We start from the raw sequence: 24,485 nt of genomic DNA on the forward strand, positions 1-24,485 counted from the left end.
GAGCTCTGCTTATCAGCTCCATAGGAATACAGATCCTGTGGTTTTCATGTCTGTAACACTTTCCTTCTTTGCCTCACCCTCTCAATTGTAAAACTTTTTTTTTCTGTTGCCGCTGTTCCCCTGAGGCTTTAATGTTTACACAGCTTTTTCCATGGCTTTGCTTTGTAAGGACACAGCCCCAATTAAAGCTGTGATTCTGCAATATTATGGAAAAAAAATAACACAAGTTCAAAAATTTCTTTTGAAGAGGCTGATTGCTGTTAACCAGCCAACAAGTTAGTTAGCATATTGCTGATTCTTGTTTTCATCTCTCAGTTTGATTTCATCACTGTAGCAATGAGGTTAGCCATACAAAACTTCTCAAATGAGCAATATCTCAGGAAGAAATATTTATTAAAATGCTGCTTTTAAGCACTGGAATCTTAAATATTTTTGAAAAACTAATCAAAACTCAAGAGTGATAAACACATTCAGGGGATCATAAGGATGGAGGGCTCTTATCAAAGCTGTTGAAGCAGCAGGGCTCTGATATACTTGCATTGTAACGGGGGTGGGAAAGAGGGTCCTGGAATCTCAGTTAAATCTTCACCTGTGGGAAGGAACCTTTGTAATAAACAGCAGCTCATCTGTCTGCAGCAAGGCAGAAAAAGGTCAATGCAACGGCTGTTAGGCCTTTAATATTTTAATTTAGGCAATTATCAAGGGACCACATGTAGAACCTCTTGTCTACAGAATCCACATGAGGGCATGATGATGACTCTATTATCCAAATGACATAAAAAGATACCCTAGCAGGTATACTCACTTTCTTTGGTAAGAAACACTGTCTGACCAGTTTTAATGATGTTACGTTCATTTTACTTTACAAAAAGTATATACTTATTAATATATTTGCGTTTATATATTTATACGTATATATTTATATATTGTTTCTTATATAATTATGTTTATTTGTACAGCATATTTACTCATATGTAAAGGTAATAGTGCTTCTGTCACATTTTTATCACATCTTATGTGAATGTGCTTTATCTATTCTTAACTAGGCCCCCCGCTACCCACATCAGGTATGTTTAGCATTAGCTACTGATGAGAAGGTAGTTCAGACCTATCATGATTACAGAAGAAACATGCAGCAGTAACTGCTAAGCCATCCTTCCTCCCAGGATGTCTGTATATATATAAAGTCAATGCATACATTCTCACACTCAAATCAGAAAAAATTTCATTTACCTACTCAATCCCAGACAATCCCTCACCCAAAATACTTTTTGTAGTACACAATAAATACATATATAAAACATGAAGATATGACATACATGTTCCATACATACTTGAATTATACTGTGACTTTTGTCTCCAAAGTAGCACCTATAAAGTGATTACATACAAGTGTTCAGGGGCGCTTTCTGTGCTTGTCAGTATTTATACATGTATATAATGTTTTGACAAAAAAAAAATGAAAGGTGCATAATTCAGACCCAGAATAAGCAGGTTAGTCAGACTTTGAAGTTATACAAGGCTTCTGAGGCTACTCACTACATGCTCCGCCTGTTCTGTGTTTCTATTGACATACAACATACATACCTACCACTACAAGATTTACACTTTTTCCCAAGTACAATACCCTGAAAAATGAAAAATTAGTGAGAAGTGAAAATTCTTTTAAAAACTACAGCATAATTGCCTTTAAAAAAAAAAAAGTCTAGAGTCCTCTGTAGAGGTTTAATTTTCATAAAATAAAGATGACTGAAAAAATGACAGCAGAAGAGAAATACATTTACCATCTTCCATTCTCTCTGTGGTGCTTACATTTTCAGAACCTGGTAACGGCAGGTGTTTTATAAACTATATGGTGTGACAGAACTTAATGAACATTGGAGGAAAAATAAACCCTAATTCAACAGATACTCACTATAATGTGCTTAACAAAACCAATAACAATACTACTTAGACCTCCAGCATTTACTTCTGCTTAACATACTTTCTTTCTTTTACTCAGTATTTATAATACCAAAGCAAGGCTATGTTCAAGATCCTTCCGTACCCTACAGGTCATTGGTATTACAGCCCCCAACCCTCCTCTTGCTGTTGTACTACCATTATGTGTTATAACACCAGGACAACAATAAACTGAAAGACAAAAAAAAAAGCTTAAGAGAGGAGAAAAAAAAAAGCGCACAATCTATGTCCCACTCCTGCAATGAACTATTCGTGCATCAAATTCCACTTACCAACACATACAGGTTCTCATATTTCTCAATTCTTTGCCATATCAGAGTCTAAGAGTTTTCTCTTTCTGGTAAGAGTCATTAGAAGACCAGACTGCTGACCATACTGGCAAAGAGCAATGCTGGAGCTCCTCAGATACAGCAGTACATTTGTTATATTATGTTAGAGCATTGAACACGAATGTTCACTATCATAATACGGGGTTATGTGGTTACCTGTCTTAAGCTTCATTATCAAAAATGAAAAAAAAATTGATATTTACAATTACCATGTTCTAAGAAAATTACAGACTACATGACACAAAAATGGCCAGTATATTCCTATCTACGGCTAAGAAAAAAGCCCTCACACAGCCATGCACACCAGCTTGAGCAGCTGACACACAGGCACAGTAGACAACCACAGCTAACTTGAGACACAGAAGAAATGAAATGAAAATGCATTTAGCAATACACTACTGATAAGTCAAATTTGCTGTGACACACCACAAGTCCTCACTAACTTCTTTAAGCCAATTTGTTGACAATTCTAAAATCTAAAATGCAGAAAACAAACACTGTGGCACAATGGGCCTGTAACGCGGAACTTTTTTAGTCATATTAATTTTGTTCTTAGCTGCATGATATTCTCAGGAGAGAAATTAATTTTACAGTGGCAGAAAATATGTATTAAGACACCAAACCATGAGTGTCTACATAAAAATAGCTGTTCTATTTTTATTATGACAATAGAAGTAAAGAGAAAGAGAACAGCCTAGACACTCCATATGAGCTCCTCAAACCATTGCTCTGAAGCCTCCAGTGTAATTAAAATTTCTTTCTTTGGTACCATGATGGACCACGTGAAGCGATCAGACATCTCCCACCCTTCATTTTCAATTCACCTCTCTGCCTAAGCACAACTCCCAGCCCACCCCATCTACCTGACAAGTGACAGCCCAATCTGATTAAACGCTTGCAAGGGAGGGGACTCATGGGCCTCCATGACAGGCCAAAAGTGATCACCATGGAGATACATAATTACAGCTGTCAACGCGTCTACTGTCCTGCTGGCATCAATTTGATTGCTCCCAGCAATAATGATAGACAAAGCTTAGTGTGCACTCTCCTGCACCCAATCACTTTATCTATTCCGTGGTCCATTTAGCTGACATGCAACATTCACACAAGCAAATAACAGCAGTAAGCAGAACATTTAAGGCATTTTAATTGTTTTTTCTTTGTATGGATGGCTCACAAGTGCAAATGTTATTACATAAAACTCCTGCTGCAGCATTAATTGAAGAAAGATTTGGTGGGACAAAGACTGTAGGGGGTATACTTTGTCCATTATCACTTGTACTTTCAACAGGTCTCACGTTTGGAAAATTGCAAATTGCAAAAACTTGCAAGGGCAAAATGTTTGACATCCTGTTAGCTATTACAACATGGTGAAAACTTCTAACAACCACTGGAACATTCATTATAAATTCTTATTAAATACACTCTGTTTCATTTAAAAAATTGTTTAGATACATCCAATGATACCTTTTTCCCTCATCTCCTCTTTAAGATCACATAATGCCTTTTAGATCTTCACAATTTTTTTCTGCTTTCAGGCTTTGAACACAGCATGAAGCCTTAAAGACCAGAAAGGGTCAGGTCCCTTCGGAAGGTACACAGGCAAAAACAATTTAAGAAGCGAAATAAATCATATATCCAATAACATCTCCACATTTAAGACTCCTCCTGTAATCTTCCACTATTTTCCGTGCAAGCAGACTGAATAATCTTATTCACAGGCAGTACAGCCTTGTCATTCCACTAACTGACACAGAGTCATGTATCTGTGCACTTATGACTTAGACTACCTTGATTTTACAGAAAAGCAGTGTCCTTACTCTTTATGCAGAAACACTGTTAAACAGCCCTTCCACATAGTTAAACTGTATCCTGAAACATATAATAATTGCTGTAACAAATTTCCTCTTTAAAGTCTACAAAGCTACACAGAAAGCACTGGCAGTTTCTCGCTGGTGTTTGCAGAACTCCGTGATTAAAGAGCTGTCTCAGTGTTTCACTGTCCTTTCTAATCACCACAGTACTTTCACTAAAGCTGTGTTTGAAAAACTTAAGCTGAAAGTTACAGAATGTAACAAAATATTTCAACATATAACAGTTTCCTGTTATATCCAATTTGAACATTTTAAACACAGTTTAGAACTGTACATTTTTAAGCATATTTTCAGGTTGCACAAATAAGTATGGCCACGTTCTGTTTACTGACACAAAAAAGCTGGAAAAAAGACCTGATTTACAAAGCTACTGACTACATATTGTCTCTGTCTATAAAAGAAATACTCAGCACCTATGAAAACCAGAAGCAAGTTACTTACACTTGGCACATGCAACGGTTCCTGATACTGAGACAGTTTACCAACGGATGGCAGGCCAAAAGATTTGTAGGGGTCCTGAAATAAAATTCAACATAAGAAAGCATTAAGCTTTTACAGATGCAGAGAACATTAAAAAGCTTGAAGTCTAACAGAAACCACTGCTGGAATAACTTTGTTTTCTTCCCCAGAATTACTTGCACTGAAGTAGATTTCTTCATCTACCTACCCCTGCAACTCCGAACAAAGAACTAGAAGCACACAAATTCTCTTGCATCACAGTCAAAAAAACAGGAAAGGAGTTCTCTGCACACAGCTACAGTACACCACCAAAATATACAAGATGACATTTTAATTTGCTACATGTCGCCTCAGAAGAAGGATGGGAAAGTATTCAGAAGAGTGGATTTGAGAAGAGAGTATAAGTAGATGGATCCATTAATTATAAATGTGAGGGAATCTAAGTTGGAAAAAAAGAAAGCTCAAGCATCAGTTACTCCAGGGTAAAGCCTACTCATACTCAGGATAGCTTCCATGCCAATCACAGGGCAAATATTTATTCTTTATCAAAATAGTTCATATAACTTCTCATCAGTAGAGCACGTTGGGGATTATGTGCACGTCATGAAGAGAAAGAGAAAACCAACATAAAGTAAGATGCCCTGGGTCACAAAAGCCACAATAGTTAAGCAAGGGAAGAAACACCTCAAGGTGCTAAATTATTTTTTAAAAGCACAGTTACCTAAAATGTTCCTCAAATAAAATGAAGAAACTCATGCATAATTTTTAAATTAACAAGTCATGATTTTCATGAATCAAAATTACAGCAAAGAAACACTACCTTGAAATGTCCTAAACACGCTTGAAAATGGGGTTTATTTTAGTAAGCTTTTTTAAGGTAAGACACAGAGTCATACCGTAATTATAAAGTTATTATCTTGGAGTACACTTTGAAAGCTTGTCCTATAAGCTGTAGTTTCAGAAGATACATAACTGGTTTTTTCAGCAATCTATGAAAATGTTTTCCTACAACAACAAAAATTTTGTCAGTCATTGAATTTCAACTCTTTTTAAGACAAGTTTCAAGTACCCAAGTTAAGAAACCCGTAAAGACTAGTTAACTCTAGCAAATAATTCCAGCATCAGCATCATTAAATGTGAACAGAACATATATCAAATGTCCTTAGAAATAAACCTTAGTTACCTCTTTTATCACATTTAACTTTGATTTTCATCAAAAAGGTATGTTGAAATACATACTGTATTTTGAATTAGAAAATAAAAGTTCTGCAATTCTACAAAAGCTCATTAACCACTTGCATTACATAATCTAAATCATGACTTTCATATGATATTCCTTGACTTCACCTTGGCATCTATCCACACCTGGGTATTTTTACTCCACAATTCACTCACCTACCCTCCTCCCCATTACCACTCATTTACCTCAGCATAAACTCGACATTCAACCGCCCAGCCGTTGATGGGAATATCAGCCTGTTTGTGCCTGAGAGGGTAACCCTTAGCAACACGGATCATTTCTTGGACTAAGTCCAGGCCAGTAATGCATTCTGTGACGGGATGTTCAACCTGCAAGGTCAAGAACTGTCAGTCAGTAGGTAACAAAAACAACAGCAACAACAACAAAAAAAAACACTTTCCATAAACAAACACAGATAAACAAGAAATTAGACCAAAGAATACATTCCATCTTGGTCTTCCCAAAAAAAAAGATTCTACTTGACAAACTCCAGCAACCACCTTCTCTGCAGTGAACCCCCCAAAAAACAAAATAACTAGCAGATTACAATAATTAGCAGTATACAAAAGAAAAACTACAGAGAACACCTGGGAGAGTTTGGGGGTTTGCAGGGTTGGGGTTTTCCCCAATTTATTTTACCAATTCAAACGCACCTGGTGACAAGTTAATTTTTCCTTGTCTGGAAGCTTTTCCCACACAATTTTGTTTTGAAAAGACTCGCATCGTAGCCATAAATATATTGTAACTGAAAATCTCAAAGTAGCTGATAATCAACCCATTCTGCTACCCCTAACATAGCACATACAGGAGTCGCTTACAATTTTCCATAGAACTAGCCTACCCTAAATCTCACCCATTCGCCTGCTTTCACTAACCTGTCCTGACAAGCAACCAGATTAGCGTAATCTTGCATCAGCGCAGTGTAGCAGAAACGAGCAGATGGATCCTTCAATTTTTCCCCGCCCCCTCCAGACTTATCTGTTTAGTGCTTAGCATGCACAATAGCTGGGCTGGACCAGCAGAGTCACTCTGTGCTCTCAGTAAATTGCTGCTAACGGCTTTGGATGATGCTGCCATGGGAATACCCGTCGTTCACACTAACCCCAGCATGTGCGTACAAGCATGCACACATGTGCGTGCATATGCACATACACACTTTTTTCCTTGAAATAGGGATATAAACAGACACATTTATTAACTTTAAAACACCTTTAGACACCCAGACACAGGAGGGCACACCGTATAGATGAAGTAAAAGATAGGCATGCTAAAAGCTTGTCCTTCACAGAGATGGCTGTAAATCTTTGCATATATAAGTTAACGACAGAACTGCCATTTTTGTTATAAAATGCTTGTGTTCCAAGGGCCAAAACCTAAAGAGAACACACTTGACAATGGTTTCTCTACCATGAAATGTCACACTGTATTTGGTGACACAGGAAAACGTTAGTGACCAAACCACTTGTCTTTCTTCTTTCAACTACGCTAGTACTAAGGAAAACATTTAGTCATTATAATAATCTTGTGGCTTATCAGAACAAGAAGATGCTTTGGTCTTTAAGAAAAAAGCTTTGTAAAAATAAACAGATGGCATCCATAATTAGCCCTGTGTGTGCTGTGAGTTTGTTTAGAGTTTCAACAATATTTTAAGACATTTTGACATAATTTTAATGACAAATCATCACTGAAACAAGCACCTATTCTTTGAAGGATAAAAGTGACATTGAAATGGGAATGTGATTACACAGTTTAAGGATGTACCTTCGGGATTCAATCTTGACTCTACCTAAATACATGATATTCTCCAGCATGTCAAGCTTAATAACAGTATTTGGAGAATCTATGAAACATCTCAGTCTACCCTGCAGTGCTAAATTGAAGCAATTCCATTTCTATTAAGACTTGAAGTTTCTATTAAAAATCCCTAAGTTTTAACAGAAAGTTACTTATCACATTCATATCTGGACAACAGAACTTGTTCTCTTATTTTGGAATTTAAGTTTTTAAAAATTACTATTAAGTTTAGAAAACATTTGGAATTCTAACGCTCCACATAACTAAAATACATTTCTTTTTCTGAAGACATCTGCATTATTTAGTTATGCTGTCATTTTTCTTGGATTGCAATTGGCATTCCAGACTCAATAGCTTTGTTGTTGTTTTCCGCTTTATTGTTGATGATCAAAATAGGATGGAATGTTTCTGGAAAGAAAAATATTTTTGTTGTTTGGTTCTTACGACTCACAAACATTTATTTAATCCATTCTTCAATACAGATCTTTGACTTGGTCAATATTTTCCTCTGTTTCTTCAAAATACTCCCTTTGTGTCTGCACACAAAACAGCATTCAGAAAATACGACAAGGAAAATTTTTTTGAGGTTTTTTGGGGTGAGGAGAAGCTGTTCTGCTTTCTTTTAGGACTGTGCTTGAACTAGTGCTGTTTAGGCATAACATAGACAGTACCAATCATATCACTAATTTTACGGTACTGAATACATTTAAAATACATTTTAGCATACATTAAAACCATCAGATCACCAAAATGGGGTAGAATAGAATTCTAACCTTGAAATCCTGGTTGACTTATTTGTAACTTTAACCTTTCAGTGAGGTGCACAGCCCAAACCATACTTGTTTTAGCAGTTGCTGTTTTCTTTCGGCAAGGGGAGGTGCAAGAGGGGGTCAGTATTTTTAGCATTATAGGGAATATGCTTCAGCATACAATACTACAGAAGGACATTAACAAAGTAGTAATGTCATATCCTGGTTCAACAAGCACCCTGCAATGAGGTTCTGGAGGTGCAAGAATCCACCCATGCAGAGATACAGGCAGGCTCTGAAATTAAAGCTCAAATCTTTTACAAAGCAAGGAAGAATGGAGGCAGAAGTGAAGAAATTAGACCCCTCTTCTCCCTCCCCTCACAAAAAAAGAAAAACAGAGGCATCATCATTCCCTACTTATGAAAGCTCTAGAATAACTCTCACAGCTATTTGACTACGATAACTGTTTTATCTATTTTTAAATCATTATTAAAAGCTAGGCTTCAAATTTTTTCCTCTTTTACTTTTCAGCCTTCTACTTCAGGTGTCATTCTTATTTTGCCTGCCTGTTGTATTTTCTTCTTATTAATTTTATGCTATACCTGTTCTCCATCAACAGCTTTAGCATCCACAAAATGGGAAGTGAAGTCAAGGACTAAATATTTAAGTAAATGAAGGCAACTATGCTCACAAACAGAGCTGAATCCCACTCAATTGATCAACTCTTCTAGCTTTGGACCATACTCAGATTTTGTAGTCAGCTGATCCAAGATCTTGCCAATGAATGAAGCCCCAGTCAATAAGGTAAGAGGCAATGGTGGTATGGTTATATGATAGTGGGTAAATTCACACGTTATCTCCATCCTTAACACAAAAGGCAAAACCAGACATGTCTGCAGCAAGCAATGTACAGATCATAGCTATATCAAGGCAGCTGTGCCTTATTCTCAACAGGACAAGCAGAAAAATTGATCACCAATAACTCTCGATTAGCTAGCTGCCAAAAGTATCACCTACACTACCAGTTCCTTTACTTATACCAAGTCTGGTCATAAACGACTTAAAACAAACCATCATTTCAACGCACAAAAGTACAATGCATATCTCCTTAAAAAAGTCTTTCTCCTCACTTTCTGTGATCCACATACATCTCTTTCTCCGAAAAATGCCACTTATGTTCCTGCTTTCAAGTCCACAAAGCTGTAGCTGTTATAACCAATAACATACAGGGTAAAGGGAAAGTGCTTCCCCTTCATACTGGATCTGCTCTTCTCCAGACGCCTCACAGCAATCAGCTTCCCCACGAGCATTACAAGTGTCTTTGCTTCCCTAACCTCTTTCAGTCTACACAGCAAGCAACACTGGTGGCAAAGCGCGTAAGAAAATAACTAAGACCCAAACTGTTCTATGATTCTGTGATTCCATATAGATGACAAAACAGGTACAAAAAGCTAGGGGAACCTGTCAGCATCACAGTCCAGTTAGTATCCGTCCCCAGAACAGTACAGAGAGGCTGCTAACTCATCCTGTTCTGTGACTGCCAACAGTCTTAAAGCTTTACTGTACTGGGGTTCATCCACAGCTACAAAAACAGTCATGTACTTTTTAGGAACAGTTGGAGCTAAGAGTTAAATTAACGATGACTGCTCCCCTTATACCCAGGGGAATAATTTCAGAACACATTTTTCTCAAGACCATCAAGGTACCCAGATCTAATAGCAAACTTCTGGGTAGTTTCACAGATTTCTCTTGCCCCCGTGTGCATAAGGCATCAAGTTACTCACACACCAGCTGGAGCATTCAAGCACACCACAGTGGCCAAGAATATCCAAATTTCAGCAGACTTAAAACTACAGCCTATGTCACCCCTACTACTGTACATCCCTAGTTGATTTCATATACTCCTTTGCCTTCAGATAAATAATCTCAAAACTAACTTTCAACATCCACCTCAGTTTCCAGGATCATGATTCACCTGGCATCGCATGGGTTTTTCTGTGGCAGGCAAATCCAGTATCAATTGACGCAAACCCATCAGCTTACAGATGGCTCCTCAGTCTCCTTTATTTCAGTAAGCCTGGTTTCTATTTCAGAGAACTGAACAACAACAGAGGTGCACACATGTTCTGCTCTTCAGGCATGCCAGTTTCCTGACTAGTATGAGCAGGAGCACTCTGGGGTCACATCTTCCTTCCGCAAAATAGTTCACAACAGCCATGTATATGGGGTTTGAAGGCACATAGTAAAAAAAAGCTTTTCAGAAAGGCTGCTGGAGAACAATGTTTGGACTAATGCACAGAATGAAAGGAAAGCACACAGGAATACATAACAGGCAATTTCCTGTTGTCCTTTTCTATAGACATAGTACATAACATGAGTTGCTGACTATTTTCAGATTTATTATTATGTGATTGAAGAACTGAGTGCAACCAAAACTACAAAAATTTCCATAAACTAAGATGCTCAGGTGACTTCTTTCATTGTTTCCTAAGAAAGATGTTGTAGAAATAAAAACTAATGCACAGACGTTTGGTACCAAATAATTTTTTTTAGTAACAGCATATAATAACTTCAAAAAATATTTAATCTACTTCCTCACAGGAATTTATCTTCCAATAATCATTGATTCAGTTTTGTCAATTTTTCTTTGCAAGGATTTGTTTCTTTATTGTACTGGACAGACATGGGCAAGAAACCACTTACATAGCCCATGAATATTGAATCTGTCTTTTCTGTGCTTTAAACAAGTACCACACACTTTATACCAAGAAGTGACTTAGCTCACAATTTCAGCATAACTTTCCTTATTAACCTCCTATGCTTCAAAAAAATAATCTCACAATTCAGTCATTTGACATATTTCCTTTCCACTATCCACACCACATAAGAAAACAAAGAAACTTGCACCCACAAAACCTACACTTTCTTTCCTAAAGATACAATTCCTGCTTTCACTATATTTAGCGGTACTATTAAAGCCCTCTCAGAGTACTTCGTTCAAGGTGGCTATGGTCACACTGCAGCCATTCTTGGGTTTTCTTTACATCAAATTCACCAAAGGAAAGAAACTAATGTATCTTTTGAAGAATGATCCTTTGTTTCTCTACTTATTAAAAATGGAGGGAAGCCTCCTTTTCTCTACTTTTTTTGATAGTTAGGTGGTAATGTTGTCTCTAAGATATCACTCCATGCCCTGGCAGCACTGTTAATGGCATCTTTCAGATTCAATGACTTACACAAACAATGTCGTTCTCTTCTGTCAACAACAATTAGCAATGCTTTTCTGTAGTTCTTTTGGGAAGCCTGAAAAGCAGACAACCAGTAGCTACATAATGGAAGTTGCATTAGGAGGCAAGAATGTGGCAAAAATCTGGTTAACTGTTGTCGGCTGACCCTCTTGTGTGAATAAGTGTTGTTTGGCAGCAAAATCACCTTTTCTTTTGGTTCTAAAAATGGCCATGAACAGCTGGTATAAACTGTGTGCAGAATGGATTCTGGTGGGCTTAGGGGATTGGTAATGGGATAAGAGACCTTTCACCTTTAGGTCAGTAGTTCAAATTCAGTCCAGGTTAGCAGCAATTGAAAGTCTTTACCATCTGACACTGTTCGTTAGCCTATTTAAAATGACTGAAGCAAAGTGTCACAGTAAAACAAGATTCCAGTATTAAGAAATATGAAGAGTCTCAGCAAACAGCAGAAACAGTCACTTGAGACTTTACTTTGAAATCCCTTTGTAGAAGTCTACTCTAACTCCTGACAGCCCCTTTCACTGCTCCCACACTCCTGCCCACCTATCACAATTCACGCTCCAGGCAGTTACACACACCAAGACAACAAAACCAGCTCTTGCTGTCCCATGGGTCTGCTACAGACACCAAAGTCACTCCCTCTCTGTGGTTTTAGCTGGCAATCCAGACTCAGCTCATCACTTTGCTATTTACATTTTGCTGCTACTGTTTATATAGTGCAGCTGCAATATTTTCCAGCATTTCTCTCCTTCACTTAGCAAACGTGTAGCAGGTGCTGCCTAATGATGTGCAACAGAATACAGATACCATTAAGAGACTGTTGTAACCAGCAGTTTATAAGCAGTGGAGCTCCAGATGATCACCAAAAGGATGTCTACATACTTCTAGGCTTTTCCCAACCATGCTTTTTATACTTTCATGAGTGGACTAACAGATGGAAAGGGAGGTTGAAAGAGACACACTCCATGTAAAAATTCTTCCTCTTTTACACCAGGCACAGCCAATTTTGTACAAAGACAAAGCTCTGGAATATAACATTTTCCAGAGATAAGTGAGCTCTGATGAAAACACTGAAAGTGATGAACAAATATCTTAACACTGGGTAATGTTTATTGTTATATGGAAGTTTACTTACATTTGCCTTATGCCTTAGAATCAAGTTACTTTAAAAGAACTTGAAAACTTTTACATTAAATACTCTCTCTACAATTAACTGTAAAATAAAGACATACAGATATGCCACATGCTTTCAATAAATCTCCAAATGCATCAAAATTAACTCTTAATCCCTAAAAAGTTATGACAAAATATTCAAACTGTCACATGAGGAGAAAACTCACTTCTACTCAAATTACCATATTTCTCAACTCCACTGTGCTGAATGCAGTCTATACAAATGATCTTTTCAATCAGAATACTCTAAGAAAATTTGGTCATGTTTTGAGGAGGAAGACAGTGCTCACTTGTTATTTAGTCACACAACATGTAGGGGAGGCAGACAGTTGAAAGCAGACCTGAGACACAGATGTACAAACTGCATTCAGTGTAAGTGCTCTCTTCACACTGCTCATCGCACTCTTCTCAGTTCTCCTCAAGCTAACAAGAGATGCTTCCCATTTCAAGGCACTTCAAACTTCTAGAATATGTGATATTTTCTCCTTGCTGTCACCTATTGATTCACATGCAAGAAGCTTAGCCACACCACACACCCATATGTTAACAGATATTCTTTATCTACAGACTGTAGACTCTCCTGATGAAGTCAAAGAGGAACATTTCTAATCATCCAGTGAAAAGCAGAAGAGACTTTTCTGGTGAAAGGCAGCACTTCTGACAGTAGCACGAGAAGGAGATTCTGAGACAAGTTACAAAGGCTATCAATTTAAAGGTCAGAAACTTTATCTATTTCTAAGCTCTTATTTGGCTGTTTTGGACTACGACTGCCTTTGATTAGACTGATGACAACTAAGTAACACAAAGCACACCGCAGCATAAGCAGCTATAAAGAATCAGATATTTGACATCTGGTCTGCCTCAACAATCCCAACAGTGGTAAGCTGCCTGAAAACCACTCCGAAAGTGCCCTAATTTACAACAATACAGAAGTTCTCTTGTAGCTGCTAGGGCAGCCATTTCTATGTTTTCTTGTGAACAGTAAGAATAACTAGTTTTGCTATGCAATTATCCAATCTTGTGTCTCATGCTTATCAGCTAGCCTCTGAAAGATGGCAGAGCAGCAGATACAACAAAAAAGTACACTGCCAACAGCAAAGAATAAGTCATTCTGTCTGAATCACTTAGAGGGAGTGAAACATCTGTAACAGATTTGTGTAGCATACAAAAGATACAATGGAGCTGATTCACCAAGTTTTTTCACTTTCTAACCTCATATAGCAGCAACACTTAAAACAAAAATTAAATAAAATATAAACTTCCAGTAAGATGCTACTTATACTTTTTTGCAGAACTATATAGCAGAAAACATATTCCCAAAGAGTTCCCCAAAAAGACAGCCACATAATACTACAACTCTCGATTACTGCAAAACAATTTACAAAAAACACTGGAAGATGTTTTAGTGACAGACATACCAAAAGGAGGGAGACGAGAAATCAGCAGGCAGTGCAAGGTATTGGACACGGTTTAGTTAGCTTTACACAAGTATATTCTGAAGTCTGTATCTAAACTAAAAAGGCTACAGTGATCTGATTAGAGATTGCTGAAAAGTTAAAACAAACACAAGAAATTGCATAATTTAGTAGACATGTTCTGATGATACTGACAGGTAGCTGTGTCTGTAATGCACACTAGCAAAGACCCTAGAAGCACTATTTATGGATCAGATGCCTATTGTTTAGGAAAGTGTACTGGGTCTGCACGGTGGGGTTTTGGTAGCAGGAGAGGGTGTTACATGGGTAGCTCCTCTGAGAAGCTGCTGGAAGCATCCCCTGCTCCAAGTTGGACCTGCCACTGGCCAAGGCTGAGACAATCACTGACAGTGGTAGCACCTCGGTGAATAATTTAAGAGTGGAAAAAAACCTGCATCCAGCCTGCAGTGGAGAGAGGAGTGGGATGCAAGAGAAACACCAAGGTCAATGAAGAAGGAGGGGGAGGAGGTGCTCCAGGCGCCAGAGCAGAGATTCCCCTGCAGCCTGTGGTGCAGACCATAGTGAGGCAGTGGAGGGGAATGGTGGAGCAGAGATACACCTGCAGCCCAGGGAGGACCCCACATCAGAGCAGGTAGCTGAATCTGAAGGAAGCCATGACTCTGTGAGAGAGACCCACGCTGGAGAAGTTAGTGGCCATCTCAGTAGTGCGCCTCTCCCCTGCTACCAAACAAGCTTAGATCAGTTACTTACAGGAGCCATCACTGTAGCCCCTCCCCTGCTACCAGACAAACCCACCACATGAAACGACAACTGTCGTGGGAGGGACCTCATAGTAAGCGTGAGGAGTTCTTCCCCTAAGGAGGAAGGAGCAGCAGAAACAAGGTGTGATGAACTGACTGCAACCCCTGTACCCCATCCCCCTGTGCTGCTCAGAAGGAGGAGGTAGAGAAAAATCAGGAGCAAAGTTTTCAAGCCTGGGAAGAAGGGAGGGGGTAGGGGGAAGGTGTCTTTTTAAGATGTGGTTGTATTTCTCATTATCCTACTCTGATTTTGGTTGTTAACAAATTAAATTGATTTTGTTTCCCCAAGTCAAGTCTGTTTTGCCAGTGACCATAATTGGTGAGTGATTCCTCCCTGTCCTTCTCTCACCTCACAAGGTTTTACCTTCGGTCTTGCAATTCTCCTCCCCATCCCACTCACGGGAAAGAAGTGAGTGAGCAGCCATGCAATGCTTACTGCCAGCTGGGCTTAAACCACAAAAAAAATTCTTCCAGCTGTGGAGCATTCACCAAAAACAGGGCAAGTGAGCCTGTTAGCCACTGTTCACAGTTAGAAGATGCAAAAGGAAAAGGCTGAAGCAATACAGGGACACCCGGAGACTCTCCTGGTTTTGAAGTTAAATCTGGACAAGCTTCATTAGAGTTTCTATGTTTGGCTCTTAATAGAAGGGAGGAAGAAAAGATATTTGTTGTATAACTGCTAGCTGAACAGAAAGTAAAGCTTGAGACCTGGGAGAAGTGACAGATCAATTGGGTAAGCCTAGGGAAGAATCAGAGAAAATTACTATTCTCAATCCTCAAGGTGAAATGCTAATTAGAGACAATACCCAGTCAGGACAGAGGAATTAGAGAATATCTATACAAGGACTGTAATTTAAGATTAGTAAACTTCTTTAAGAGTTGGAAAGAATGAGTCTGCTACTACAGGGGACTGTCAAACTGCTTACACTTCAAAATGAGTCTTTAAAGTCCTTAAAGATGGAATTGTGAAAGCTTTGTTACTGCATAGGTAGAGACCTCTACAATTAAGCAAGTTTGAGGTTTGGGACTTCGAACACTTATCACTGTGCATTGCAGGGGTAACCAACTCCAAGGATATTCTATCGCTAATTCCATTTAGGAATTGATGGACAATAATATACTATAGCAAGGAAATGGTTCTGAACTTCCAGTGGGTTAAGCAAAAGAACGTAATTTTCTTCTATGTAAACAAGAACATAGAGAGTCAGTAAAAAGTGTTCTCTCAAAAACTACAAGATTGGGAAAAGTGTAAAGAATATGACCAAAGAGACAGAAATTCTTTGTAATATTTTAATGAACTATACATTTCCATTAACCCCTACCCTCTCTACCTGAATCTGAGGTAGAACAGATTGTGCCTAGCAAACTTCTAGCAAAAGCATGTGAAGTGTAACTGTCATGACTAATTCTAAAAACACTGCTGCCCTGCAAGGCAAGGCAAATTTAACCAGCAGTCTTCTACTGGTACAGAGGAAGATTGTAACACCCCCATTCTCCCTTAATACCCAAATCTTCTCACTTCTTTACCCAAAGCATAATTTTACACAGCCATTTATACAAAGTCACACAAAAATGTCAGAATTACAAGGATCTCTCTGTTCTATCACTGTCCACATGTACAAGCAGCAGGCAGGACACAGCCCCAGTGGAATGTAGCTAAAACAAAATAAGAACCTAATCACTCTATTGCCTGATTCCACATTTCAGTCTTTCTGGTGTTATTCAACAAAGTGAGAAAAGGAGGATAAAGATGACAGAATTTACTTGCTTACAAGCTGAACTTTCTTCCTGTCTTTGAGAATGATATCCGGACTTCAAGTTATGTGCCTGTTTTCTTAGCTTATGACGAGAAATGCATTATAACAGTCAAATAAGAGGTAGAGGGAGTCTTCCATAAAAGATTTTGTCCATTTGCAGTGTACATTATAATATCCACTGTCTGATTACACGAGTTGTTACAAAAAACGTACACCATATCAGCATGCTTTTGACAGCTGCATTCCAGTCACAACTTCAACCATATTCAGACAGCTAGTGTTTTTATTGCTGATATACACATATAGTGTTAATCACTCTCCTAGAGAAACTCAGCAAGTGATCATCAAAGTATAAAAAAAATTAAAAAGAAACTTCAGGGACCAATGGGGAAAAGCATTAGAGCACAATGGATAGCCACTTACTGTGAACTCACGGTGGCACTCAACAGTGACCTCTTGCAAGGTCTTCAGGTCAAGTGTAAAAAAGAGCAAAAGCTCCAAACGCTTACTTGAATGCTGTGCAAGGGCCCACTGCTGCAAAGTACTGTATACACAGGCTTATTTAAGTGAGTACATCTTTTAAGTTCAGTGCAAAGTGCTCACATGCATCAGGTTATCTGTAAGTCTTTGCAGGAGCAGACCCCTAAGTGTGGAAGGGGGTTATGTTTTGTTTTTTTAAATAAGACTTTTCTGACTCTGTAGAGCTGTTTTTCTTACCTGAAGTCTAGTATTCATTTCCAAGAAGTAGAAATTCTTACTGGAGTCCACAAGGAATTCTACTGTTCCAGCAGAGGAATATTTTACTGCTTTGGCAAGAGCTACTGCTTGTTCTCCCATTGCTCTTCGAGTTTCAGGGTCTAAAAAAGTGCTACAATACAGAAACAATGTCTTTACTTTAAAAAAAAAAAATTAAAAGAAGAAAAAAGGACAACAATTAAATCATTTCATCTTCTGGTTCAACTACCACTGAAAGAGGACAACATTATTTAAGTTACAAAAAAGTGTAAAAACTGTCAAACATATGCCTTTACATTTATATTGCTCCTAAATAGATATACTGCATGCTTTGCAAATACTGCTAATGTACAGGAAAGTCAAGACAAATAACAGTATCCTCTAAAATATAAAAAAACACAACTTTTTTAGAACACTGAGATCTACAATAATGCAAGTTAAATGAAGATAAGTACAACAAACCATATTTGACATGACACAAGAAGTAAGGAAATATCTAGGCAAACTGGGAGACAATGGAATCCTTTTATTCATGCAAAAAGTGCCACTTCGCACCTCTGTCCTCCCAGTGCCCACATGGGCAGTTTCTGATGGACAGTAGGGCAGGCATTTTCAGAACTTAGGCAAAAAATTATTTCTTGGCAAGCAACGGGACCAACAGGAAAACAAAGTCAATTCTGATCCCAAGGAAGCTATGAGATCCTATACCAGATCAAAGAAAAAATCAGAGGATGTGCAAAACTGTGTCGTACCTATCAAAAATAGGCACTAGTAATGTAAAAGAGTTTAATAACATTTCTTACTTTGATTCAATAAGAGGATAATCCATTACACAAAATCAACAATCTATAACTCAGTTTGGGGTTTCTGCGGGGCTTTGATCGTGAAAGGTCAATAAGTGGCTTATGAAGAACAGAACCTTTTCAACATCAGCTTCATACTCTATTTCTAGAATAACCATTATTACTTCTCATATGGATGAAAGACAGTTACTCCCCCTTATTACAGTGGTGTCTTCCTTATGTTTGTTAAATGTAGGTCTGAGATCTCTCTGTTCACCTCCTGCTGTAGCCAAAGAATGGAACAGAGGTGTCACACTGCTAAACTCCATCTCTGCCACGTGGTTACAATTTATGCTCTAAAATGACTGGATCATCCCTGCAACCAGCTAGGTTAATGAACCAAAGTTTTCCTAGTCCCCTCTGCTGCTTTACCTTTCATATGCGTTGTTTCTCCCTTTAACAATGCACCTTTTACAACTGAAATAACTCTTTTCCCATTTAATTAAGTATCACTTGAAAATGCAGCATTTTAAACCAGACTTCAAATCTTCTCACACATATACCCATTATTCTTTTGACCAAATAGCTCCTATGGCAGCATGAAGGCTGCAAAATAAAAAGGATTCACAAGATAAAAGCACCAAAAAAGAAAAAACATAAGATCAGACCTGACATTTCACTCATAAGACCTTCTTCAAGCTATTGTTAAGTTGATCAAAGATGATAACAGTTGGTTTGTTCCATTGTTTCTACATCCAGACAGACAACCTCATGTGGGCAAGATGTTACCTCTCTACTTCTAGTTCAGATAGTGTTTCCCAAGATATCTCCACCACCTTCACTCACAGATAAGGTTGAGATTTTGACAAGTACAGGTAGTTACACCATCAATGGAAATCTACTGCTCAGCTTAGACAAAAAAACCCAAAACATCAATAACATTTACCCTTCTTCTGAAGATACCACTACACTGAGAGAGAACAGTACCTTCATTTTCTAAACGTCAAGGTCAGTTTAACTGCTCTTAGAAAATACTTAGGCATACTGTTTATTAAAAAAAATTACTTACCTACAAAAACCATTCTCCTCTGAGATACCTATTATGCAGTACCACACCATGGGCCCAAATATGCAAAACTATTTGAAAACAGTTTTGCCCCCACATCTAAACTGTGGCCACCTATGAATCATGTACACAGTCACAAACAGAACAGGCTTGCTGTTTCTCTTAACCTCAAAACCTTCAAGGTTTTCTAGACATAGCAGTAGGACATATGGAGTCTGACATACGTATGTGCAGCAGACCTCTAAGGAGAACTTGTACAATAGTCTATCTCAATAACATACCTTTCTACTAAGTTCTTGCCTATACACATTAATTCAAATTGGCAGTGGCTTCAGGTAGCACCTTTGCAGTTAATCTGGAATATGATCCCGAAGTACTTGGCATCATACTGAGATCTTTCAGAGAGAGCTTAGTGCTTGGAGAGAGTGAAAGAAGTTGCTGTCTGTGCACTTTCCAAGGACAAAAACATTCCTGAGAGAAGTTAACAATGGAGCATGCAAAAAAGGTCACAAAAATAGTTTAACTGTTTCACTTGCATCCTAATGTAGTCACTTACTGGTAAAATAGCTTCTCTTTTAAATCTCCTGCCTCTTACATCTTTCCGTCACAGGCAGAAACAGAAAGAAACATTTGAACTGAAACTGAAAAAACATCATTCAATTTAAAAGGGCACTGCAAAACTAACATTTAGTAAAGGTAAGGCAATCTCAACTCTGAACATATGCAGTTTGGAAGAAAAAAAAATAATAAATTATTAGCTGTCTGAGATGAAACTCAGGGAAATTTTGGGAAATTGTTGAGAGACTGTCCTAAGAATCACCTTATTCTGAAAGCCATGGATGCTAAAGTTTAACCCAAAGGACGTGGAATCACTGGAGAAAAGTAGAGACAACAAAATAGAATAAGAATGCAGCTAGCAAGTTCTAAGATCTTGCTCACTGTGGATGCTAATACAGATCTTGCATGAGAGTACAGAATACAATGGCAGTGTGCTGTTTCATCATTACTTGTTCAGGAAAGGCCTGAAACCATAGAGAGAAGGTTTAGCACCCAGTGTCCTGAAGCTCAGCACTTTAACATATGCTAGTTTGAGACCACATCCTGAATACGGTGTTCAGTTTTGGCCCCCTCACTACAAGAAAGACATTTAGGTTTTGGAGCACGTCCAAAGAAGAACAACAAAGCTGGTGAAGGGTCTAGAGAAAAAGTCCTGTGAGGAGCTGCTGAGGGAACTGGGGTTGTTTAGTCTGGAGAAGAGGCGGCTCAGGGGAGACTCTCTACAACTACCTGAAAGGAGGCTGTAGCGAGGTCAGTGTCGGTCTCTTCTTTCAAGTAACAAGTGATGAGAGGAAATGGCCTCAAGTTGTCCCAGGGAGGTTTAGATCAGGTATCAGGAAAAACTTCTTCACCAAAATGGTTATCAAGTACTTGAACAGGCTGCCCAGGGAAGTGGCTGAATCATCATACCTGGAGGTATTTAAAAGACGTGTAGGCATGGTACTTAGGAACATGGTTTAGCGGTGGACTTGGCGGTGTCAGGTTTACGGTTGGACTCGATGATCTCAAGGGTCTTTTCCAACCTAAATAATTCTACTATTCCAACTGGTGTTCCATGGAGGATCAAATGTTTAATCTCTTTGACTGCTACAGCAAAGGATAGTGCTGGATGATCACACAGCGAGTGGAAGGGCTTTGTGTGGCACTTCTTCATAATAACATCCCAAAGTTCTAACTTTGGGCATCAAACAGTACAGACAGCCAAGTGCCTCTGAATAGCTGGGCGTTCCTTCACTCAAGCAGTGAGGTAAAGTGCTTTAAAAAGTTTCTAACAGGTTCCGAAACGGTTGAATAGGACACCTGCTCTCAAAGTGAAGTTTAAGATCACTCCTCTGAGCTCCAGTTATTGAATAGGAAGCCAGCTAAGACTTGTATATTTGCTTTCCATTGACCCACTTACTTTAGATTGATCCTAAAGGATCAATGAATTTTCTGGTAAGTTTATGGGCCTTGTTTCTCCACATGGGGAAGAATGCCTTACTAATCACTCTAGCAGACAGGAAAATACAAACACACCCTCCCATTTGTTCTTGCCTAAGTACACCATCTCATAGCAATTGTTTCTCAAAATGACTAGAGAAGAGCTTGTGCAGAGGAGGAACAAAAACTGAACTAAGGAACAATAACAGACAACTAAACATTACTCGTCTGTTTCAACTTCAGCCTCTGTAGTGAAATGAGATGCCAACAGCATCTTCCAAAGAGGTGTGAAGCCAGAAGCAAAGAAAACTACTGTAAATCACTGGAAGTTTTGCATAGCACTAATTTTGCCCAGCACTAACTGAAAAACGAGCAGGTGTGTCATTGTCTGTGCTTTCCAGAACAGAGTAGGACAACTGACTACACTAAATGGGTATAAGCAAAGTTTGTTGGTCTCCTACTTGAAACTGGGGGATTGACCATGGCAAACACCAGGGCTCCCTTGAATACTGTAACCTCACCAGGGTGTGAACTCAAGAGCTTTCTCTTCTCAAAACAGATTTTTTTTTTTTTTACAAGAGACTGAACTTCCCTAGGAAAACTGGACATTCAAACAAAAAATTACCTCATAAGGATAAGTTCAACAGCTGCAAAGAGATTACTCTGAAAGCCAAAAGGCCTTCAAGAATCAGCCTCTTGGACTAGATACTTGGGAAAATGTCATCACAGGAAAAAGTAAATCAAAAGAGGCTTGAGAAGAGGCCAGAGTCAAAAGACCTAAATTGTACAAAAGACAAAAACATTTTAGCTCATAGCATCCTTATCTCCTGGGCTTCATGAAAGAAAAAAAAAAAGCTTCAACCTATCTCAGAAGCATTAATGGCAGGTACCATTTAAAATAGGAGGAAAAAAAGGACTACTCAGGACTTCATATTTCCTTCACGCAGCCATACAAAGAAAGGTGTTTCCAAGAGTCATTAATCCATAAGACTAACTGAAACAGCATTCACACTAAGGGCTACCTTCAGGCTTTAGAGTGTCTACAGCATCTCACAGAAGTTAGTATCCTGCTTATCTGCAACAGTCTTGTAACCCTTTGTAAATAAATGCATTCCACAGTCAACTGCAAGTAGCTGTAAGGCAGATACAGTTTCCAAAAGCTGTCAGTAAAAGTCTGGCAGAGTCTAAAACATTCAACAAGAAGAAGGAAGGAGAGTTTTCACGCCAAGTTTTGGAAGCTATTGACTTCCCCACACTCTTTTGTAGAGTTATAGGAGGGGATGAGAAAACTTACTAGCAACTCCAACAGAGAAGCCCAAGAAAGTTAAAAAGCTGATACTTCTGATAAAAGAAAACACTCTGATCACAGCTGGCTGGTGAGAGAAAGACATATTACTCCCTTTAATTGACCACGGAGAATGAGCAGGCAGTAATGGCAGGCAGCTCCTTACACGTACTCCTGAGGAAAAAGACTCTCCTCTCTTAAGTGCTTAGGTCTATGTACACGCACATTATATTGGGACCTGACAACTCCACATTTCACAAACAAAAACACAGCAAGATCTCTAGGAATAAGGCTTCCGAGAAATCCACAAGCACAAGGAAGCACCACAGGAAGCAACAAGAGGGTTTTAAGCATTTGCTAGTGAGTTTGTATGCTTACATTTAAACTTTGGGTTTTAATTTAAAATCTAGGTCATAAACAGTGCCAGTCCCACAATTATGATCCAACATTAACTTATACGCTGCCTCTAAATAAACATGATTTGAATTATGTGCTCTTCCTCACATCCTGAATTGTTGCATCACATGGTTCTATGCTATAAAATAATGGCAAACCCATCCCAGCTGGTGAACACATTACACTAGGAATTCCCACAGGCAGTGATACACGTATGTCTGGTTTTCTGAAATCAGAACTTCCTTCTGCCCTTCTTTCTACACATATTCTCTGACGAATGCTATGCAACAGAAAACACAGCAAGACCGCGCCTTGCACAGCAGCAATGTATTTCAGGTCTCTTTGAAACCAGGGGGATTAGGATCATTTAGTGCTTTTGAGTTACTGGACACCTACAGCTGTAGGTCACTACTATGGCTAGCACTAAAAGTGTTTAGTACTACATGTTCCATTTCAAATAGAAATAAGCAGCATTATCTGTCCCTCTCACAGTTACTATAATATAGTCAAATATTTGTATCTGTGGTAAAATGAATATTTATTCCATATTTTATTTTACTCTCAAATCCTAAAGTTGAAAAGCAAAGAAAAGGAAAAATATCTCAGACATTAAGAAAGCTATCTCATATACTACATATATTTGATTGGGAAGATCCATATCCATTTTATACAAAATCATGAAAAATAACAGCCCAACACCTGTTTTCTTCTTACAGAAAGACATCATGAAGCAAGATCAAAACACTCAAGTACAGCATCAAAACTGCATTACAGTCAAATGATTAACTTCAACATTTATTTTCATTGCAGTTTTTAATAGAATTAAATCTGCTTGCATTTGTACAATAAATAAAATCAGCAGCTTTCCAAAAGTGCTTTCAGTAACTATTAAGCTGCATCAAGAGTCTAGTATACATACCTAGGTGCTTCCTCCACAACTTTTTGGTTTCTCCTTTGAATGGAGCACTCTCTTTCATTCAACCACAAGGCATTACCATGTTTATCTGCCAAAACCTGAAACAATAATATGCTGCTATTAAACAGGTATATGCATATGGCCTTTTGACATTATAGTATTACACCACATTCAGTTAGTTTAATCTTATTTTTTTTTCCAATCTAGAAATACAGGTTGTGAAAAAATGTTAGCATATAAAATGAAATGCATATGAAAAACTAATTGGATGTTCCCTCAAATTCTGAGCAGGATTATTTTAAAGCCTCTATACAATGTCTACACAAGGCAAAAAACCTCTGACTTCAAAATTTGTGAGAAGCTCACAAAAGTTCAAAAATCAGAAATCAAAAGCCTGAAATAAGACTATATTTTCAAGCATTTAAAATTTTATAGCATAATGAAATTACTCAGAATCATGTTGTTACGCAATATCTTATGTCAACAAAGGAGACAAGAATCTCAAAG

The 24,485-nt window shown here is 38.3% G+C and overlaps 1 protein-coding gene across 1 annotated transcript in view; it reads right to left on the reverse strand.

The window, feature by feature from the left end:
* The window catches only part of LOC104468951 (propionyl-CoA carboxylase alpha chain, mitochondrial-like), a gene marked incomplete at both ends in the record, with an annotated part of 48,178 nt that extends 24,102 nt beyond the window's left edge, over positions 1–24,076 (reverse strand). The window contains 4 exons of the mRNA XM_010083246.1: positions 4,607–4,681; positions 6,050–6,193; positions 17,539–17,689; positions 23,982–24,076. Coding sequence (XP_010081548.1) covers positions 4,607–4,681; positions 6,050–6,193; positions 17,539–17,689; positions 23,982–24,076 — 465 coding nt within the window. The remainder of the gene's footprint in view (positions 1–4,606; positions 4,682–6,049; positions 6,194–17,538; positions 17,690–23,981) is intronic.
* Between the last annotated feature and the right edge of the window lie 409 nt (positions 24,077–24,485).

This window comes from Pterocles gutturalis, unplaced genomic scaffold, assembly GCF_000699245.1.
Source record: "Pterocles gutturalis isolate BGI_N339 unplaced genomic scaffold, ASM69924v1 scaffold27175, whole genome shotgun sequence".
Taxonomy (NCBI): Eukaryota; Metazoa; Chordata; class Aves; order Pterocliformes; family Pteroclidae; genus Pterocles; species Pterocles gutturalis.